Below are 23,037 nucleotides of genomic sequence, written 5' to 3' on the forward strand. Positions count from 1 at the left end.
CCCAAATCGCATATATCTCCACGGACACCGGCATCTTGCAAGATCTTGTGCAGACGAAAATGAGTAAACTTTTCCTTCACTTCCTCCGACTGCAAGATGGCTGTAAGCCATCTGAATGGCCGGATGCTTTCACTCTGTAAGACGTGACGTCAACTTCCGCCCGCCGAACACTAAACGTGCAAGATCTTCAAGCCGAATTGAAGTTGTCTGGCCCGCCAAACGGGGCCAACATCATTCTAAATAAACTATTGAGAAGGCCCAAGTAATAGAGTTTGATTGATTGATTAAGTTGGTGTTTTAAATCCACTTTATGCACACAAACCACTATGTGCAATGTTACCACTGCACCCTCCAAGTAACAGAGATAGACCGATGTGAAATTTTGGCTGATATCGATAAAGTAGTAATATAAAATTTATCGATACCAATAACGAATATTCTACATTCGCTATCAATTTCGAAATGATACCTGAAGATGCTGAATGGATCATTGACCTTTATGGATGTGTATTACCAGATGATTTCATGCAAAAGATATTTAAGACATTTAATATTTAAAAAAGTAGGACATGGAGATAATATGTTCATATCCATAAAAAAAATATAAAAAAGTGGCCGAACATTGCATTAAATTATGAGGTATTTAAAATATATTGGATTGGTAAAATTATAGGTAATTTTGCCGATAAACAGATACATCTATATGCCTATATCAGCCGATATTGATAGGGTACTGATTAATATTTCCCATCCCTAACAAATAATAAAGCAGTAGTAAAATAACAATAATAACAATAAAGAACAAGACCAAGTTTTTTGTATGGCAATAGAAAATCTACACATAAAAGCTGTACCCAAAATTTAGTCAATTTTTGTATTTAAAAAAAAAATATATATCTTTCACACATATGGCTTTGCATAGTAGGGACAGACGAGCATGAAATTTCTGCCAATTAGTGCCAAAACTGATGACAAATAAAGTTACTGACATTCATAACAGATATTATTCTACTGATCTGACATAATATTGCAAACGATCCATGAGGATTCTTAAGGGCTCATTCACCTGCTCAATTAATTATGTAACTAGAAGACAGCAAAAGATTAACCCAAAAAGAGTAACTGTATATTCATTCACTTTACAAAACTAGGATACATGAATTATATTATTATTTTCATAGAACTTATAACAAAATAGAAATATCAGAATGCAGGGTAGGGTGTCTACTAAAAAAACAAATCCAAAATTCTTGACTTTTCCTTGACCTTTTTTCATTTTTAATAGGGATGGGCCGATATGAAATTTTGGCCGATACCGATAAAGTACCGATATGAAATTTACCGATACCGATAACCGATCCGATATAAAATTAGAAATGGTCCTTGAAGAACCTGAAAGGTTCATCGACCTCCTTAATAAATGTGTGTTTCAAGGTGAATGCGGTGCAAGAGAAATTGCATATTTAGACATTTACTTTTTTAGAAAGTAGGGCATGGACATTTTACATTAAAATTACAACAAAATGGCAGAATTTTGCACAAAATTATCAGATATTTATTGATATATCGGATCGGTAAAATAATCGGTAATTTTACCAATAAACCGATATGCCTATATCGGCCGATACCGATAGAGTACCGATTAATCGGTCCCATTCCTAATTTTTAATAACCTTTATTTATATGACCCCTATTTAGCAATTAAGAATATAAATATTTATTTAATGAACCCTCGCCCAACAAAAAGCCAGTTAAGATAAAAACTGAAGTTGTATTTAACAAAAGAATTAGACTTGCATTATTTATTAATGCATCCTGAACTTCATTTGCTAAAATAGCGATGCCCTGGCATCTGGACTCTAAGCCTGTATAATCTTATGTGGGGCTTGTTTTGTCATCCCTATATATTTGTGATTGTCCATTCATCTATCTTTTCTTACCACCATTCATCATTATCTTCACAATCAGCCAAAGAGGCAGAAAAGTCAAGTAAAATAAACTAAATCAATCAGTAATTGTGATAGCAAAAATTCTTGATCACAAGTATAATTTCTTGACTTTTTGACCTCCTTGAAAATTTATTAACTTTTTCTTGACTATCAAGACTTTCTTAACTCGTAGACACGCTGAGATTGATAAAATTATCTTTAATATGTAACCAGAAGTTTTCAAAGAGCATACAGTTAAGAACGCTACTTTAAATCCATCAAACTGCAATGAACTTACCTCAACTGGCAGGGACTCATTGAGGAATTTCTTGAAGAAATCTTTCTTGGAGCTCTGACACATGAGAACACACTTGGCATCATCATCTTCAAGAGGTCTGTTAGCTCTGCCAACCATCTGAAGCACGTCGGTGATTGGATAATCTTCGTATGCATGTATTTTACCATTGTAAAACTGAGTGTCCATGATCACTACAAGATGGGCAGAAATGCTTATGCCCCAACACAAGCTGCACGTGACAACGGCAACCTGCACGGCTCCTGAATCAAACAGTTGCTCCACCAATCGGTGATCGCTAGAATTAAGACCCTCGTGTAGGTAAGCAACCCCTTGGGACAATGTCTCTTTCAAAGTCTCGTCGGTCATTCTGTCCAAAAATGGCTTGATGTCTTCCTCTTCGGCATGGAAGAACCTACTTGGCTGACCCTCCGCTGCCGTGAAAGTCAACAAATCAATGGCAGTAAGACGAGCTTGCTTACGCGACGGCACAAACACAATTACAGGCTTTTGAGGGCTGTGTTTCAGAATGGCGTTGTAGACAGGTTTGGCCATGGCGATGAGACGGGATCCATTGTGGGTAATGTTGAAGCCCTGCACGTGAAGTTCCAACGGAATGGGTCTTACGCTGGGATGGAAGTTAAAAGTGGCATTTGCGTTGCAACCAAGCCACTGTGCCACATCTCTTGCATCGGCCAGGGATGCAGACAGTGCAACTATTCTAATCTGACGCTCTATTTGAGAGGAAATGTAGCGCATTCTGGAGCATACAACTTCAAGCACGGGACCATCCTCGCCCCCAATAAGCTGAAGTTCGTCGACAATGAAGAGCTGAATATTTTGCACGTTCTTCCTCTGCTTCCACCGCCTTGAGAGAACATCCCACTTCTCGGCTGTTGTGATTACAATCTGACCCTTGGCTAGAAGCTTGAGATCCGTGCCGGTTTCCCCCGTCAGGAGAACCACCTTCTTTCCCAGCATGAGACCAAATTTCTGGTGCCATTCTGAGAAAATCAGCTCTGCCAAAGGTTCTCTAGAGACAAGGTACACACATCGGCCGTCAGGATTTTGTGACAACAACCTCAAGATAGCAAACTCAGCTATGGTGGTTTTCCCTGGAAAATAAATAGCAACACATTATCATACTGACTGTTTACAAACTATCTATAGTTTGGTTATCTAATTTGGTGTGAATAAAAATTATGGAAATCAAAAACAGAATTATTTTCCTTGATTCATAACTATAGTTGTAAAAGGTGACTCAAAAGAACAGGAAATTTTGAATCATGTCCTGGCACTCCTGGGAGGTTGGTGACAATGCTGCTCACAACACGTTGCCATCTAGTAATCATAGAGCAGTGGATTGGTGAGCAGCGTGCCTTTGCGGTCAAAGCATGAGATATCTTCTCGTGGTGACATCTTAAGAGCAAGGTTTACTGTACTCAACCTGCTACAACAGAAGAATTTAAGGCAAGAATTCGAGAGGAAATTGCCAGGATTCCTGTTCCAATGTTACATCGCATCATGCACAATGTCTTTCATACACTGCAGGAATGTCTCTGCAGAGAAGGTGGTCATCTGTTGGATTTTATGTATCTTCAAGAAATAACGGTATGAAATTCAACAATGGCACACACTACTATTCACTGGCTTCACTAAATGTTTCAAAGGTATGTAATATTTTTTATTAATCTCAGTTCCAAAATTCATTGTTCTTTTGAGTAAATAATATAGTTTTATACATTTCAGGAGATTACACAATCGTTTCTTCAGATCTTTATCTGAAAAACCACAACTATATCAATTATCGTACTTATGGCCTTGAAATAAATGTCTGAGAAGGAAGTACATTACATAAAATGGAAAAATAGGTCTGAGCTGCTATGGGAAAGTATCAGTTGCAATTTAATCTTTGATACCAGCTGATATACATATTTCCACATTCCAAATGTCTCCAGAAGTCTGCATAATAAATAATTTTCACAATAACATAGTGGGAAGTAATCCGTTTTGTGATTAAATGATTATCTCGTGTGCAATTACGAATATTTTAATGCAAAACTCTGGGAGGCTGTTATGAAATAGTTCTAATGGAAAAAATTTACAACATGAAAACTTGCACTACTGAATTTCACACAGAGTTCAATAAATTGTTATTTATACTGTATTGACATGTTCATAAAATGCAGTATTAACTGGGAAATGTTTATACGATATATAATGTAATATATTTTGGAATGCATTCAAGAAATCTTCCAACTGCAACATGGTTTGCTTCTGTAATATGTGAATAAGGTATGACAAGAAGGAAGATGACACTACTTCATGTATCCGAATGAACTATTTTTGCCATAAAACAGTTTATAGATTACAAGATCAGAAAACCCAAGACTTCACACCACCACATGGTTTGGTGTGTCTGTAACCTGTTGCAAAGCACTGGTCAATGTTGACAAAATGGGTCTAGGACATTTTGGTGCCTGGGCATTTTAGTGTAAAGTGTACTGCAGTGAGTGATCTCTGAAAAAAGCAGTGTAAGGTCTGTATCCACACTGTGAAAGGCAAAGTTGTGAAATCTGTAAATGAACACACACATTCAGCAGTCGTTTGTGGACTAAACGCCAGATTACTGCACAGTCAAATGAAGACCACTGCCAGTGAAACACAAGAAAGCAGTCAACATCTTATGGGAAGATTTCAGGAGCCTGCTGAAGCTGATGTGGCATCTCATCTGCCATCTATTGACAAGATGGCAAACAGCAACAAACATACGTGGAATTACTGAAAAAAGTAAGTGTTTCTTTTGTTGTTAAGATTGTAATTGTATTTTGTTTTATTGTTTTTGGTGGTTCCTAGAAGTGCTGCATCGAGAAGTAGCACTCAACGAAACTTGTTATGGACAGTTAATCAGCGGAAACACTGAGAAAGAAATACAAGACTGTTGTGTTCAACTTGAAACACTCGTGGCTGCATATGATAGGGCAAACATCATTCCCTACTTACGAGGTGTTGCCCATAACTTTCCCATGCAACATTGCTTGTATGTAAGGGATGTTATAAAGAGCAATCAATTCAGAACATTAATTTGTTTCTGTACACAAAGTTACATGTGGCTTCCACCAAAATGCCCTGGTGCCTAAGTGTGTGGCACCAATATTACCTGGCACCAAAAAGTCTTAGCACAAGATGTCCGACTACCTGACAAAATATCAATTGTTAGGTGTATTGTTTTCTATCATGCACCCCTCATGTATCTTTCTTAAAAACATTCTGTGCTTCAATACAGTCAACTCTCGATTCTACGACCCTGGGTATAACGACCCTCTCGAAGTAACGACCCTTTTCCCGGGAACCGTGAAAAATTTGGAAAAAAAAGTTGAAAAATTGAAGGAAATCGGCCGAAAAATGCGTTGTTTTTTCCTCCACTCATTCCCTTTACGAGTGCTCTACCGCTCACAATTGGGTCTGAACTAAAAATAGACACCACCACACCATGCATGAGTGATATCCAATAGCACTTTACCTCTGCCCTCCCCTCCCTCAAGTGCACCAATGTTACCCCGCACCTGACGGCCGCTACCCAACGCGCCAGGCTTGTTTTGCCAGGCTTGCTCTTGGATACGCGAGAAAAGAAGATCGAATGTGCTTGGATGTTATTTTAACCGACTTGACTTTTTTCCTAGTCCTAAGAGCTGCTGAAAACTCGCGGAGGAGGGGGGGAGCAGCCTGAAATGACTGCTGGACTTGCAGTCTTTGCCAATGTGTATGGCAGGTCAAGCTCTTTCATCGATAAATACACCACCTTGAGAGATAAGATTGCAGGAATGTTCGAAAATACAGATGCGTGGCGCCTGGAAGTCTGGCCCATCTATCCAGCTCTGACCTAGAGTTCAGCAGCTTCCCGTGAGTGAGCAACTCTCGGCCTTGTAGACGACAACTTCCAGTAACTGCTTTCATTCAAAACGGGTTCTTTGTTCCCTGCAACACTTCATAAAAAAGCGAAACTTTTAGAGATAATCAAAACCACATAGGTGAACTAAAGATCGTAAACCCGCTTTATGCGTTGTCATCCAGGTTTCCACAAAAGTTTACTTCGATCTTACGTGCATCATAACTCCCGTTTCCCACTTCATGCGTTTTCCTCATTGTGTCGATGTCGTTAATATCTGCCAAAAAAGTGTTCCGTTGGCTGACTGACTTCTCCCTCTTTTCCTGTCAGCAAACATAAGGGGGGGGGGGTGCGATGCAGATTGTCTCAGCCACGATTTTCTTGCTGATGCGGGCAACCAGTTCTGGATATATTCTTGAAACCATAGAACAAGTAAAAAAAAGTGACCCAACTCCCTTTCCCCAGCTCATTCTCCGCCACTGGTGTGCACGGCAATGTTGATAATTGCAGAATTCAGGTTTTTTAAATTTTTTTATGCTGTTGTCTGCATAGGAAATATTGCCCATATTATTGTCTGTTGCTTGGTAAAACGTAAAGCAAGGGTCATTTCTTTCTTCTTTACACTGCAGTTAAAAGTTCAGTCTTCGACAGTTGCGTTATCTTTAAAATGCTGGGATTTTTCTCTTCCGCCACCTTTTGCTCGAACTTCCAGCCGGCTCCTTGTTTTTACGATGCAGCTGGCGCCAGTGTTTTGTCTAGCGTCTGCAAAGCTCTTGCTTGCCGATAACAGCGATGACTCATCCAGCGTGAAGGAAAAAGTTATTGTTTTGAATCTCGCAAAGCTGTTTTGATTTGACGATAACGAAATTCGATCTCCAGAAAGGGAAAAAAGAGTTAAAATAACTTCATGTTCTGCACCTTCTGATAAGCAAATCTGTAAATTTAATTTGCATCCGCTTTTCTTCAAAACCATTCATGTGGAGAAAAAAAAAAGAGTTCAACGTAGGAATGGTCGCTGAGACCGATTAAAAAGACATTATTCAAGGGGAAAACGTTTGCAGGGGTGGGTGTTTAACATCGAGAATACTCCTAAATCCAACATTAAATCGTCGATTAACGTGAGAGTAAATAACTACCTACCATTTTGATATGTGAAAATGTGCAGTTTCATAAAGCTTGTTTTCATTTCATTTTATGCTGATGGGCTAATCGGGACTAAATAAACAGTTTAAAGTGAAATTCAATTCCAAACCTGAATGATTATCGACTGCCACGCTGTTTAATGACGTGTCCGCATTGGGTGAAAACAGATCGCAAGTTGCGCGTTTCCTTTTTCACGCTGGATTACAATGCAAGTCAAGGAAGGAGTTTGGACTGCTCCCTTGAATGGGGAAGGAGGGTGAATGAAGTTGGTTGAAGCAAAGAAAAGTGACTTTTTTTAACGATGTATTTTACACAGCCGAACCAGAACGAAAATTATAGCCTTGCCTTTATTTTTTTTTGTCTGGTACCTAGAAAGGTTGTGTTGTTTCTCCCGAGAGATCTAATCTTACCAGTTAATTTTGTAACAGACAATGCTCCAGTAAACCCGTATAAAATCCAACATTCATTCTGCCCGATTATATCCCGACTTTTGCTGGCACCAGTCTGACTGGTGTCAAGATTCTTCGAGTTTCGCTTGCAATAAGCGAGAGATTGTTTTCCTTTCTATTGGTCTCAGTGCAAACGGGTTTCTCATGAACTAGAATTGTAAGAATTTCCTGGAAAAGAAACGACTGTGCGCAATTGAAACAAAGTAACATTATTTTAAATTCTCGTTTGTGAAAATCACTTTTTCATGTTCTATTTTCCTTCTCACAACATGCATCCTGTGCATAACAGGTTGTATAACTACCAGGATAAATGGTGTTACCATCTCCTAGGCATCTTTGTGTCCGTTTGAGCTCCCTTTAAGCTGAAAATTGGTGCAAATTCCAATAACGACCCCTTCGAAATAACGACCCTTTTCCCGGGAACTGTGAAAGGTCGTAGAATCGAGAGTTGACTGTATGTAAAAACAAAGGAAGACCCATTCTGATCAACATCTACTATATACTGCACTTTTTTTTCACATTTGTGAAGAAACTCATGTAGTATCTGCTAACAACTTCACCTTGGCACAATAATTCACAGAATTACAGCTCATTAGACACCCTGAATCAATATGACATCAAATTACAAAAAAGTTGATGACAGATTTTGTTTGAAAATGATGCACTAATGTATATTATTAATTCCACACCAGACACTAACCTGAACCAGTTGGTGCTCCTATGAATACATTATCATCTGAATTGTAAACAGCATTGAACACTTGAGTTTGGATAGGGTTGAATTGTGGGAATTTGTCTTGATACAATTCCTCAAAAGCAGGGTTTCTCAAAGCTGTGACCTAGAAGAACAAACGGAAAAACTCAGTATATATGCTATGTTCAATAGAAAGACTACACAAATACAGAGGTTGTTCGCTTTATATCCGACCATTGTCGATTTGGTGCTGCCACCTGGTATCATGCTGGAACTATGGGTCTGCTGGCGGGAGCAGTGTTGTGTCTGACCTTGTAGGTGCGTGAGTGTTGGTAGTGAATGTTATCAAATGGCGCCGAAAATCAACCGGTATTGGGAGGGTTACGTAATGGCCCTTTTCCATGCTAAGTTTTCATACGTACGCATTGTGAAACAGTGTCGGGAGAATGGGTTAACACTCAGGGTGACTACTGCGAAAGCTATTGTGGCCCGTTACATACAACAGGCCCTCCTTGCGAAACATTCACCCACGAAAACCACCAGGAGAAGGGCTGCTAGCAAAGTGTCACCCGTACTGCTAAGGGGGATCCGTCAATTGGCGTGCCAAGAAAATCCCCCGACTCAACGTGATATGGCCCACAGATTTCACCTCGCACCGTCAACTGTGAACAAAACAATTCGCAAGCGCCTCAGGTTGAAGTGTGTGCGGAAGGCCCGTGTACACCACCTTCTACCGTGTCACATTGCCGAACGTAAGACGAACTGCAGGAAACTGCATGAAAAGTACCTGGCGGGTTCCAAATGGAAGAAAGTTGTCACAATGGATGAATCATATGTCCATTTCACTGCTGGTGGTGACATTTGGGTGATCACATACCGTGACATTGACGGCAAGGGGCGCAGCAACTTTGTTCGTCAGTGCAGGGAAAGTTTCCCTCGTGGCTTTATGGTTGTGACGGGATTCGGATATGAGGGTAAGTTGATGATACGCAAGGTGGACAAAAACGTGAAGGTGAATGCCAGATATTTCCGAGACTCCGTTGTGACACCTATCTATCGGAGAGACATCCCAAAATTGTATGGAATGGACGCGAACCAGGTGATGATCCATATGGACAAGGCTTCGAGTCATACTGCCAGAACATCACTACGTTTTTATCAGGCAGAGGAATTAGGTATTCATGTCATTCAGTTTGAAGACATTCCTGTGAAAAGCCCAGATGCCAGTCCAATGGATTTTTGCACATTTGGACTGTTGAAACGAGGTCTTCAACATCGCCGCCCTGGATGGTCTATGGAAAGCTTGCAGGGAGGAGTGGGACAGAATTTCCATGCCTGTGCTGCACCGGAGCTTGCTGCAATGGAAACTGCAATGCCGGGCGATAGTCCACCATGCTGGGGGTCCAATAGAACATGATCAGTGGTGGCAGCACGGTATCTCTTAAGGTGAGTACCCGTCAAACATGGTCGGATATAAAGTGAACAACCTTCTGTATTTATAAAACATGGTTAGAAATTCAAGAGTTACAGCAATCAATTGTACTTTATCTGTGCAGTTATCCAACTTCCTGGCAAAGATCAATAAAAACATAATAATGTACCTATATATGAAAACAGTGGTTTGAACCTCAAAATTTCTTCTACATTATAAGAAGTGTAAATGCACTTCATTCAAGACTCAACATTTGTTATTTGTTATGCTATTTAAAAAAGTGTAAATGTTGAGTAAAGAAAGGATTTCTAATTCCTAAACTAATCTAGTACAGCATGTCCCAAAATAATTATTGGGGTTTCATAGTTGTTTAATTTCCATTATATATGGGGTACAAGAACAAAGCTTACATGGGAATAAACAACTCACCAAGTTTACATACTGTACCTTATAAATATTCAATGTGAGCACCTTTTGTGACATGGTACACATCCATCCGGTAGTCCAATGCTTTTCAACTCTTTCGTTTGACACAATTGAACTGAAACAGCTGAACCACACCTTGCAAATTCAATGACACAAAAGGACAATCTTCTAATACACCTACACTGCTGTGCTGTGACTGACGGGAAACAAATGGTAGGGGTAGCAAACTTCCACAACCGTTCTTATCATACATGTACGATATAAACATTCACCTTTGTCTGTTGCGATATACCAACTACTTGAAGCACCGATAAATATTTTTGGACATGCTGTATTTGTTTTCCATTGGTGTCAGAAAGGATTTCATAAATTAATAAATACTTACAGGCAAAGGCTGCAGATCCAGCAATTCCGTTGGTGGAAGGTTCTTCTCTGGAAGTATCAAATGTCGAAATGAAACCGGCAACTGGGTTTCAGCTCCAATCCACCTATCAGATACGATTCTGCAAGGGAAGAAGTTTGTCAGATACGAAAATAAACTATCAAATTAAACACTTACAAACTTCAGGTTTATGTCAAAAGGAATACTTTTTTGAGTTAGTTTACAATGTGTTTCAGACAGACATGCACGTTGTCCAAGTCAATTATCAGTATATCAGTAACTACACAATCTATAAAAACAAAATTTAGTGGACTAGCAAATAACAAATGAGGATGACACATTAGTCTAGTTTTATCCGTGTACCTTTTACAACTTTTTAAACCTGAGCATTTTTCACCAAAATACAATCTCAACTGATAGTCATGTTTATTAGCCAAAAGATCAAGCAATGTTCTATTATAAATCACTACAGTGGAACCTTGATAATTCGAACATCAACATCTCAAATTCCTTGATAAGTAGAATATTTTGTAATCCCCTTGAATTGTCCATAACACTCAATACTAATTTTACCTCAACAACTCGAATAAAACCTTGATAAGAAGAATTTTTGTAGTTTATGGGATGATGCCGTTCAAGCTCAATAACTCTAAGGTAGATTATGAAAAATCTCTTATCACCTCTATAACTTGGAAGTTTCAGTCACACGGAAATCAATAAGTTAAAGTGTAGGGTGCGTACGTACAATGTCAGGTGATCAACAATCGTGTCGGGACTTGAACTCCACCACCCTGCCGTGTATGTAACCATCATTGTTAATGTGCTTATATATCACATTTTAGGGATGGGACCGACTAATCGGTATTGACCGATATAGGCATATCGGTGTACCAATTTATCGGTAAAATTACCGATTATTTTACAGATCCAACATGTCTATAAATATTTTATAATTTAAGGCAAAATTCTGTCATTTTGTTATAATTTTTATGCTTGATCTCCTGCCCTAATTTAAAATTAAAAGTAAATGTCCAAATATGCAACTGCAGTCAGCTTGAAACACATTTATTGAGGTCACTTAACCATTCAGGTTCTTCCAAGGACCATTTGGAATTTTATATCGAATTGGTACAATATTGGTTATCGGTATCGGTAAATTTTATATTGGTAGTTTATCAGTACTGGCCAAAATTTCATATCGGTCCATCCCTATTATATTTCAATTTCTGGTTATTCTTGAAACTGGGTTCACAGACACTGACACACATAAATTTCTCTCAGATTTTTCATTACACTTACAATATTACAAAAAAAAAGTTTCTGGTACTTATCATAAAACATACATATTTGGATACCCATGTAGAAGTCAAGAATTTACTGCATAATTCACTGCTATGCATCTGTATCTGTTTTCGTCATCCTACAGGGTGGCTACTCTACGACCATGATAAAATTCAAGTATACAGTACCCGCCCAAATTATATCATATTTGGTTTTTTGAGGATAACTTATTTGAGCATACTTCAGTTCATCTGCTAATTTCAACATATTATTAGTGAGGTATATCACACAGTTGAAACAGGTATACAGCATCGAGAACTCATTTTCAAATTTTACAGAATTTATTTTGTCATTTTGGGCAAAGCAGCAAAAAACTAGTCGTCATTATTAGACTCAAAATTAGCCTACTATGCCTACTCTGCTGTGCTCTAACAACTTCAACGTGAACAATCAGTTACTACTTCGTATAAAATCCCTTGCTATCAATCACAGCCTGGCATCTACGTGGCATGGAATCGAGGAGAGTATCGATGACAGACTGGTCGATCTTCTCCCACTCCTCCTTCAGCTGTCTGAACTTCTCATCCGCAGAAGTGGCTCTGGTGCCTCGGAGACGTCGGCTGAGCTCCTCCCAGAGGTGTTCTATGGGGTTCAGATCGGGACTCTGGCTGGGCCACTCCATAACTGGCACTCTGCGCTGCGCGAACCACCCCGTGACATCCTTCGATCGGTGCTTAGAGTCATTGTATTCTTGGAAAACCCATCTTCTGCCCATGCTGAGACGTGCCCACGGCAGAATGATATTTTCCAGGATGTTCTTGTAGACATGCCGATCCACGATTCCATTGATGCGCTCCAGGGGGTCAGTGCCGAGGGACGAGAAGCATCCCCACACCATGACCGATCCACCACCGTGCTTGACTGTAGGAAGCTGATACTTATGGTGGAATCTGGTGCCTGTATGACGTCGTACCTACTGTATGCCATCAGTCCGGAACAGTAGGTACTACGATTTGTCACTCCAGATGATGGTATTCCACTCACGACACGTTCAGTTCAGATGTGCCTTGGCCCACTCGACACGTGCCTTCTTATTCTTCTCGGAGACAAGCGGTTTCTTAACTGGCAGACGTCCATTCAGTCCAGCAGCCTTCAGCCTCTTATGTATCGTCCGTATGGATGGCTGGCAATGTTCTGGACTCGCCAGTTCCCGTCCAATATCCACTGCAGTAAGTTGGGCATTCCCCCGAGACAAGCGCAGTATATTCTCATCCGCGACAGGGTCTGTGATGCGTGGTCTCCCAGTCTTCTCCTTCTTTACGTATCCTCCCTGGACCCGCCACCACTTCAGAAGTTTGCTCAATGCCGACTGGCTGATCGAAAACTGCTCTGCCAGCTTCTTCTGAGTCCTCCCTTGGCGATGGCCTACCACAATCGCATCTTGTTGCGCCTTGGTGAGATCGAGCGCTTGTTTTGTTTTACTTATCACTGAAATGATTATTATAACACATTTCAACAAAACAATTACAGATTGAGATAGAAAAACACTTCTAAAATGACGGTTCAAAAATTACGGAAAAATGCCATTTTCGAAAATGGGCAAAATAATCACTTCTGCTTTTTACAATTGCACACTACGCTGGGCTACGGTAACTAATACACAGTTCAAAGTGCTGTGAAATTTTAAGAGAGACCGGATAAATCCCTAAAAAGCTTTCCTCAGAAAACCTGAATATGATATAATTTGGGCGGGTACTGTAATTCCCGGTTTTCAAGGTGAAATTTTCAAAAATTCAATATGTACTACCGCCTCTCACCACCCACACACATACACAAACAAATATATTAACAATATATAAAGGATCTGTGCGATTCCAATGTATCCAAAAAGTCTAATTCAATAAAATTTAACGGTATATATATTTAGAATATTTAAGGTGCGGAGTTTTTGCATTTGCTATTTCACACACAGAGATTCGACATACATCTACAAACACAAGTCACATTACAAAGGACACTAACAAATCAAACAGACAGATAATTCTGTTTATTCTCCTCACAGATTTATTTTCTTTCCTTCCATGAAAATAAAAGCTAAATTGTGAAAAACTTATTTAAGGTTATTTATAAATATGTATAAATTCAATTGAATTTGGATTAATACAAGTTGCAATTTTTCCAGTCTACGAAGAAAAATTCACGCAGAATTCAGAATTAAAGGAATTCACGGTCAGTAGCCACCTGTCCTACGATTGATATGATAATTAATCCAATTGTGTATAGCACTCCTTTCTTACAGTTATCAAGAAACATACATGTAAAATATGTTGAAATATTTAAACATTTAAGACACTACAAACATGGTTTTATTCTTTTATTAATCTACATGCCCATAGATCTCACTGAGCTGGCCAAAACAAATTCTCTGACTTTTCAAGTTTTCCAGGAAATTGTAAAATATATTTCCAAATCACGTTCTGATGTTTTAACACGCTAATCCCAAGTTTGAAGTGTCAAAGTACACTTTCTATTTAAGAGAATATATTACATTCAATATTATTTGAAATAAATGTATGGGCAAAAAACACACAATTATAAACACATTTTTATACAGAACATCACCCCACCACAAAGCCAGTAATAAAAAAAAGTTGAATTTATTTGCATTCCCAGATTCTTACTTTCTATTTCAGTTGTTGTCAATTGCCGACCCTCATGGCGGAGTGGTTAGCACATTGTGCTACGATGCTAGGGGTCCCGGGTTTGAATCCCAGCCTGGGCGTGGAAGTTTGTGAGCGTCCATTCATCAATTTCATCATGTCATCACTCATCTCCATCTTCGCAAATTAGCCAAAAGTGACACAAAAAGCAAAATAAAATAAAGCAAATCAAAATTAAACAATACAAGTTGTCAATTCTTGGGGTTAATTGAGATGATGAGGATGAATGATGAACTACGAAATGGATCATAGGACAAACACAGTGATACCGTGTCATAATGAGTGACACTGACCATTCTGCCAAGAAGGACAGTTTCCAAATCCTGTACAAAAACATTTGATTTCCCCTGGATGTATTTTCGAAATTACCTGACTCTAATAGTTCAGTGGGAACTTTGGTCGAATATCTACAGAAACATTTAAGATGAAAAAAATTACCTTAGAAAATACTGTGGTGGCAGTGGTTCAAACACAGGTACAAAGAATTTCACAAGGTGCTCATCTTGTGAAAATTTCGACTTGAGAAGAAAATACTCATGGTGGAGAATGACCTCTGAATCAACATCTTCAACAAGAATCCAAAAGGCCTCCGAAGCACCATGGAGTTTCTCATCCCACTGGAAATCTGGTGTGATTGTCAACTCTACTCTTAGTGTGGACCTGGAAGAAAGCATAGCAATATTTAACACTCTGTCCAAAAGAACATATTGCTAACATTGCATGACGTCATGCAAGCTGATTGGCTGGCATCCTCTGAGCCTAGCATGCTTTGTCTTGAGGCAAGCGTCACGGGGGATACAGCAGTTTAGCTAAGCTCTGACTAACAATGTGTATGGTAAGTCTGGTGATATGATGCGGATTTTAGACTCCCTGATAAAGTGGTGTTGCATCCTCAGAACAATGCCCTTACCTGGACCAAGACTAACAGTCTCAAACACAAGCTTTATGCTTCCTATAGTGACTTCTGGTACTAGATTTGCCTACACACTCAAAATAGACAAGCCTCTAGCATGAAAGTGTGCAAATGTTGAGTGTTACCATATGGTAACACTATGCCTTTAAGAGTTAATTCAAAGTAAATATAGTCTTCACATTAATGATGATTTTAAGGAACTAGAAGTTACTTTCCTGTAGTTTACGGTTATTACAAGCATAAGAAAACAGTTTTTCTTTGTGACGTTTCAGGAGAACACACGCTCCTTTCATCAGACATTTATTTTAATTTTGACTAAAGATACAGTTATAACAATGGTTAGTAATTTTTTAAACAAAAAGAATCCGTTATATAATGGATGTTGTCAATGTTACATTGTTGTAATATAGCAACTTAACTGTGAAAAGAAGCAGTCTGTTTCTTTTTTTTTTTTGCTTTTTGATTTTTTAAATTATGAATCCCACATATCATCAGGTAATTCAAAGTCATCATTGTTTTCACACAAAGTCTCTTGATGTTTTCTGTTACATTAAATTTTAAACATGGTGGCTTACTCCATTCGTGAAAAAGAAAACTCCATACTGGATCTATGTTACCATTTTCATTATTTAATTTATTCCACTGTTCTTCTGCAATGAACGAAGCTTCCCAGACATTCAACTCTATGTTTCCCTTCAATCTTTTTAAAACCCTTCTCTTTTTAATCAAATGCTTCTCTTCGATGATATGAGTTGACAAACCTGTTCTTGGGTTTAGATTTATAATGTCCAAATCGTGTTCGTGCCATCTTATTGCCATTTTCCTTGCTGTTTGTCCCACATAATCTTTTGAACATGAACAACTTACATTATATATTCCTGTGGTTTCCACATCTGGGAGAGAGTTTCTCATTTTGAATTCATTAAATGTACATTCCAAACTTCTTGGTGATTTAAAAACAATTTTGAAATTAAAACTTCTAAAAAATTTTGCAATTTTATGCGAGAATCCCTTGTGGAATGGAATGCACACAAATTTCTTTTCAACAGATTTTTCATCTTTTCTGTATTTCTCTTTTCCTTTAGTTTTCTTGCGACTTGATTTTTGATTTGGTTTATTCTGTTAGTGTGAAAGCCATTTTCTTTTGCTATATTAAAAAGCCTTTCTTGTTCATTTTTGATATCTTTATTATTCGAACATAGACTTTGTGCTCTCAGGAAAAAAAAAATGTTAAAAAAATTGCTAACCAGTGTTATAACTGTATCTTTAGTCAAAATGAAAATAAATGTCTGATGAAAGGAGCGTGTATTCTCCTGAAACGTCACAAAGAAAAACTGTTTCCTTATGCTTGTAATAACCGTAAACTACAGGAAAATAATTCTACAATGCAAGCAATGCATACATACAAGAAAAAGCTTGAAGTTATTCAAGAAAAATAATTAAATAAGAAGAAACCATAATAAGTAAGATAACCTACCTTGTAATAGGCTGAATATGAGTAGACAATTCCAATTTTGGAAACTGGTGTACATATTTGTGAATTGTCTTCCCCAGTTTTGGAACTCTGATCAACTCGCCGATTTCATTTGGTCCCAAGTCATACAACCTGTTTGGAAAAGCAACAAAATATTACTTCATATACTATGCAGAATTTTACATCATGAATATAATGTAAGTTCAGCATATTTGAAAAGAAATTATTCCATGAAACAAGAGGGGTTGACAAGAAAGGTAATATGATCATATATACTGAAATCAACAGCATTTCTTAGGTAACTCCCATCTCGTCCCCCTGTGTTTACCAAGTACATGGTGAGTCAAAAGTCAGGTTACATGGGAAGTTTTCCTTGTCTCGTTAATTGTCCACGAAAGGTTGAATGTCCAGCTTCCTGGTGCATGGATCAGACGCTGTGGTCCTGTTGAGTGGCCACCATGGTCTCCAGATTAATGGATTTTGTCCCTTTAGGTCATTTAAAGGTGCTCTTCTACAAAGTTAAAATTCAGAACATCCAGCATCTGAAGGAACACATTGTGTAATATGCAGACATGATTATGCCCGAATTTCTGCAAAATGTTCTGGAGAACTGGAAACTAACACATGCATGGATGTTCAAGGTGCACACATTAAAGATATACTATAAATCCATATGTAACCTGGCTTTTGACTCACCCTGTAGATTTAGTACCCTCCCCCTTCTTGTCACATGTTTCCCTAATAATATCCAGTAGTGGGTAAGGGGAAATCCTATTGCTTTTGTCTAAAAAAATGTTCACACTACTAGATAAAGGATTAGGTGGGTGATATGGACAGTAGCTTTATGAAGTGGAAATACCCATGTTTTCCAGTTCGAGTGTCTGAAGAACCTTCTCTGGGTTTACCAAGAAACTGACACAGAGTGATGTCTAGGTGGAAAATTATGTAAATGATTTGAAGCAGAGTTGACACCTTTCAAACATAAAAACAGGAAATAAAGATATATCAATTACAATTTATTGTATTTCACTCCATAACTGTCACAGATTTTATGGCATTTTTTTTTGTACAAAAGTGGTGTGCTGGCCTCCCGATGGCACAGTGGTAGTGTCGTCGCCTTGTAATCAAGGAATCCCGGATTCGACATGCAGTGGAGGCACATAGTGGTTCGGATCCCACTTTAAACTGTAGGTCCAGTCCTGATTAGCCTTACTGTGCATAAAGTGGACTTAAAACACTAACTCAACAATAAAAGTGGTGTGCTATCATTATGTGAAGTTGTTTATTTTTTAAAAAAATAATGTGCTGGTATTACCGTTACTTAAAAATCATTTATTACTAAACTGTAGGGATGGGACCGATTAATCGGTACTCTATCGATATCGGCAGATATAGGCATATCCGATATATCGATAAATATCTGACAATTTAGTGCAAAATTCTGCCATTTTATTGTAATTTTTATGGATAATCTCCATGCCTTACTTTCAAAAAAAGTAAATGTCTAAATATGATTTTTTTTTTTTTTTTGCACTGCAGTCACCTTGAAACACACATTTATTAAGGAGGCCAATGAACCTTTCAGGTTCTTCAAGGACCATTTCTAATTTTATATCGGATCGGTAGAATATCGGTTATTGGTATTTCATATCGGCCCATCCCTACTAAACTGTCTTTGGTGCAATATTAGAATGCATGGAATACTCTTGGATATACATTAAAACTGAATAGTTCACCAATTATTTCTTCGTGACAGTTTAGTGAACATTTTTCTGGTCTGAAGAAAAGTTAACACATTAGTTGTAATTGATTTGTGGATTGTAGACAAAATATTACACTTGAAAAAGTTTACTACAGTGTTCCAAAATACGGACTTACAAAATTTAAACTTCTGTATCTGAAGGTTCTGCGCCATTATCATTGGTTTTGTTATCTGACAAGCTGATGCGACAAAAGGTTGTAAACCAATTTTTCGACTGAATAAAACAAGGTGCAATAGTTATGCAGTGGCGATGATGATGTGGTGAAATAAGGTATCTCTACCACTCAAAGCCAACCGCGTAACTTACAAATATTCCTGCATTCCTGCTCCCTCAGCTTACAGTACACACATCACTGTCATTTCAAAGCAAGTTAAAAAATAGTTTAGGGACAAAACTTCTGTCCATCACAAATTAACATTTTAATAAATGCCGAATCCAGCCCCCCCCCCCCCCCCCACCATTCAAATCAATAATATGTTGTAGAAATGTGATAATAAACACTGGTATAGGCTGGATGTGTGTGTGCATGCAACAGGATGGATAAAAAATCAGATTTTTAAAATGTAGATTGCAGTTTGTGATTTAAAAAATGCACAAATTTGTCTGTATGTTTTACAGTATAGTACATGTAGATACATGCTTCTTTTATATGGAAGGTTTTCTGATCAACATTTCCTTTCTGTTTCTGACACTGTATTTATGAATTTATTTTAGAAAAATTTGTTAAGTGTGTTATTGGAATGATATAATAATTTCAGTAACTTTTCTTCCAGTAAAAATAAAACATTTTGGATGTACTATAGAACTGTAACTTAAAATATTAGTCTCTGTAGCTGAATTTTAGTGATATTTTTAATGCTAGTTTTCAAAATATTATCAGCTGCCGTGTTTATTTAGAGCTTAATGATAATGACACTATTTACACTTTAACATGATTAGTATTTTGTATGTTATTCTTCACAAAATATTTGCTATATTTACCTATGAAATTATTGAGTTTTAAAGCAATAGAAATTTAGCATTTACAGTTTACATATTACATTTTCTTTGCATATGACCTTCACCCTATCAGTACACATATTTTGTTCAAATATTTTTCCTTTGAAAATAGAGTATGTAAGAGCAGAACAAACACCATTGAAGAGGTGTTTTACCAAGAGTGATTTTGACATCTACATGTTACTTATGTACATTATTCTATAAATTATTTACGTGATTTAAATCAGAAACAACCTTGGCATGCATTTGCTTTATGTGTAAATCTTTAATTAACAACTCGTCAACATACAGTAGATGCAATACATGGAACACTATATCAGCAGAAGAAAATGTCCCATTAGGAATACCAGGTGTATAAGCTTAAATCTGCTGTTTGCTCATAGATGGTGTTAGTGAGCGTAAGAAGCTACCATGGGCACGCCATACCTGGTGTTTGTATGAGTTGGACATCTGCCAACACGAATCAGTGCACATCGTCAGCACGTGCAGACAACAACAGACAGTGTTCCTGTGGTAAGCATGTCTAGTTTTGTGCCAGAAAAAGAGCATATGCGGGAAGCTCTGCTTTTCTGCTTCCATTTGAAGAAATCGGCTGCCGAATCGCATCGAATGCTTGTGGAGGCCTATGGTGACAGTGCTGTATCGGAAACAACGTGCAGGGATTGGTTTCGTCGGTTCAAAGATGGAAATTTTGACCTGAGCGACAAGAAGCTTGCAAATCGGCCCAGGAAGGTTGGGGACCATCAATTGCAGGCTCTTTTGGACGAGGACGATACCCAAACGCAAAAGATGCTTGCCGAGCAATTGGGTGTTACTCAAGCAGCCATTTCCATGCGTCTACGTGCCATGGGAAAGGTTCAAAAGATCGGAAAATGGGTGCCGCATGAATTGACCGATTGGCAGCTGGAGAGATGCCAAAACACATGCGAAATCTTGCTTGCCAGACAAAAAAGAAAGTCTTTCCTGCATCGGATTGTGACTGGCGATGAAAAGTGGATCTATTTCGAGAATCCTAAACGCAAGAAATCGTGGGTTGATCGTGGTCAACCATCAACATCTTCCTCGAGACCAAATCGCTTCGGCCGGAAGACGATGCTGTGTGTTTAGTGGGATCAACAGGGTATCGTCTACTTTGAGCTGTTGAAACCTGGTGAAACTGTCACTGCCTACCGCTACCACCAACAACTGATCAAATTGCACCGTGCTCTGTGTGACAAAAGGCCGGATTATCAACAAAGACATGACAAGCTGACTTTCCTCCACGACAACGCCCCATCGCACACGTCAAGACTGGTCCAAATCTACTTGGAGACACGCAACTGGGAGGTGCTACCCCATCCCGCCTATTCACCAGACTTGGCCCCTTCCGACTACCATCTGTTTTCGTCGATGGGCCACGCCCTCGGTGAGCAGCACTTCGATTCGTATGAAGACGTCCGAAAATGGTTTGATGAGTGGTTTGCCTCGAAAGAGAAGGACTTTTTTTGGCGTGGTATCCACAAATTACCTGAGAGGTGAGCAAAATGTGTAGCTCGCGAGGGCAAGTATTTTGAACAAATTTCTTGTTGCTTTCTATGAACAAACCATGTGTTTTTCTGACAACAAAACAGCAGATTTAAGCTTATACACCTGGTATACTTGAAATAACAGTACTAATAACCGCATGATACTAGTGTCCTGGATTTAAACTACAAATGCCTGTGAAATTCTGTCTATATGGGATGCACTCAAGTCTCCATTCAAGAAAACTGTAAGATGGTGATGTAGAAGCCAGAAATCCTTTCGGAAAATTACATTATTTGTTCCTAGCATGCAAGAAAGAATCAGTGGAGCTTATTCTTCTTCAAAACTTTAAATTCAGTTCACACACCTGAGAAGTTATTGCATTTATTTCTTATCAATTCAAAATATCTTTCCCAAACTGTGGCATTTGTGCCAAGTTACATGCGAAAGGACACACAATCAACAATATAATGGTCACCTACCTTTCCCATGGGAAATTCTTCTTTTCAATTTTCTTCACGACTTCCTCTGGCATTTTCCTGAACTGTCTCAAAGGTGACATGGACTGCCACATTCGACGATCTACCATTTTGCACAGAGACAAGGCTTTGTCTGCAAGTTGAGCCCATCCTCGAAAGAGAACTGCAAATATCCAACAGAAGGTGATGTCAATAACTTGACGTAATTAAATAAACTTGCAGAAAGTTCAGCCCATGTCAAGAATTACCATAACATTCTCTTTACATTTATTTATTTATTGAGAAAATTCCAGATACAGCACAGGAGGCCATTTTACACTGAAATTGTCAACAATGAAAAAACAAAATAATAATAGTAATAATAATAATTAAAAGTAAGAAAATAACACAAAAATGAATAGCAAATTAACAAAAAATAAGTAAAAGATGGCACTACTTGATATTATTTACAAACGTTTCTTCTAATAGAAGACCGAAAGGCAAGCTCGGAGGAAAATATATCCATACTTGAGGAGAGATCATTGAATTGTGTGGCAAGTCTGTAAAAGAGTGATCTTTTTTTTGAATTTGTAGTCTGGATTTTTTTTTGTGTAAAATAAGCTTGTGTTGTGTGTTGTGCACATGGGTACACGAAAGTGGAATTCCTCAAGAAGTGTGTTGCAGCGAATTTTGCCACTGACAATTTTGTATAAATAACTGAAATCATTCTGCAAACGGCGCTGAGATGCAGTCTGTAAGTTTAGAAAAGACAAGAGATGAAAAATTGCGTAAAGAGGGAACCCTGTGACGGACTATAGCTAGGAAGAAGTGAAAGACTGAATCGATTCTGGAGAGGTGAGTGGGACATGCCATGGACCAGACGGGAGAGCAGTATTCTATTATTAGGGAGATGAATGATTTGAAGTACAAAGTGAGGGCTGAGATGTCACTAATTTCAGTGAACCGGTAGAGTAAACCCAAGAGATGCATGGCCTTTTTTGTGGTGCCTGTAATATGTTCCTGAAATGTGAGCTTTTCGTCGAAAACAATGCCTAGGTCTTTGTGTGAAGATACTGCTTTGATGTTATTGCCAGAGATGGAGTAAGATGACTTTAACTGGTTCTTCTTGAGAGACATAGTAAGAGTGATACACTTTTCAGGATGTAATGTAAGGCCCCATGTCGGACACCAGGAAGTAAATGTTGTTATGTCATTCTGTAGAAAGTGAGTATCATCGTAAGTGGAGATTTCTCTGAAAATTTTACAGTCATCCGTGAAAAGAAGGTAA

At 38.3% G+C, this 23,037-nt stretch overlaps 1 protein-coding gene across 1 annotated transcript in view; it reads right to left on the bottom strand.

The window, feature by feature from the left end:
- The window catches only part of Brr2 (U5 small nuclear ribonucleoprotein l(3)72Ab), a 164,030-nt gene that overhangs the window by 16,239 nt on the left and 124,754 nt on the right, over positions 1–23,037 (bottom strand). Inside the window, exons 22-27 of the mRNA XM_083143160.1 lie at positions 21,774–21,933; positions 17,030–17,158; positions 15,078–15,299; positions 10,642–10,759; positions 8,405–8,543; positions 2,227–3,338 (exon numbers count right to left, since the gene is read on the bottom strand). Coding sequence (XP_082999286.1) covers positions 2,227–3,338; positions 8,405–8,543; positions 10,642–10,759; positions 15,078–15,299; positions 17,030–17,158; positions 21,774–21,933 — 1,880 coding nt within the window. The remainder of the gene's footprint in view (positions 1–2,226; positions 3,339–8,404; positions 8,544–10,641; positions 10,760–15,077; positions 15,300–17,029; positions 17,159–21,773; positions 21,934–23,037) is intronic.

Source organism: Lepisma saccharinum, chromosome 21 (assembly GCF_977018435.1).
Source record: "Lepisma saccharinum chromosome 21, izLepSacc3.1, whole genome shotgun sequence".
NCBI classification, from domain to species: domain Eukaryota; kingdom Metazoa; phylum Arthropoda; class Insecta; order Zygentoma; family Lepismatidae; genus Lepisma; species Lepisma saccharinum.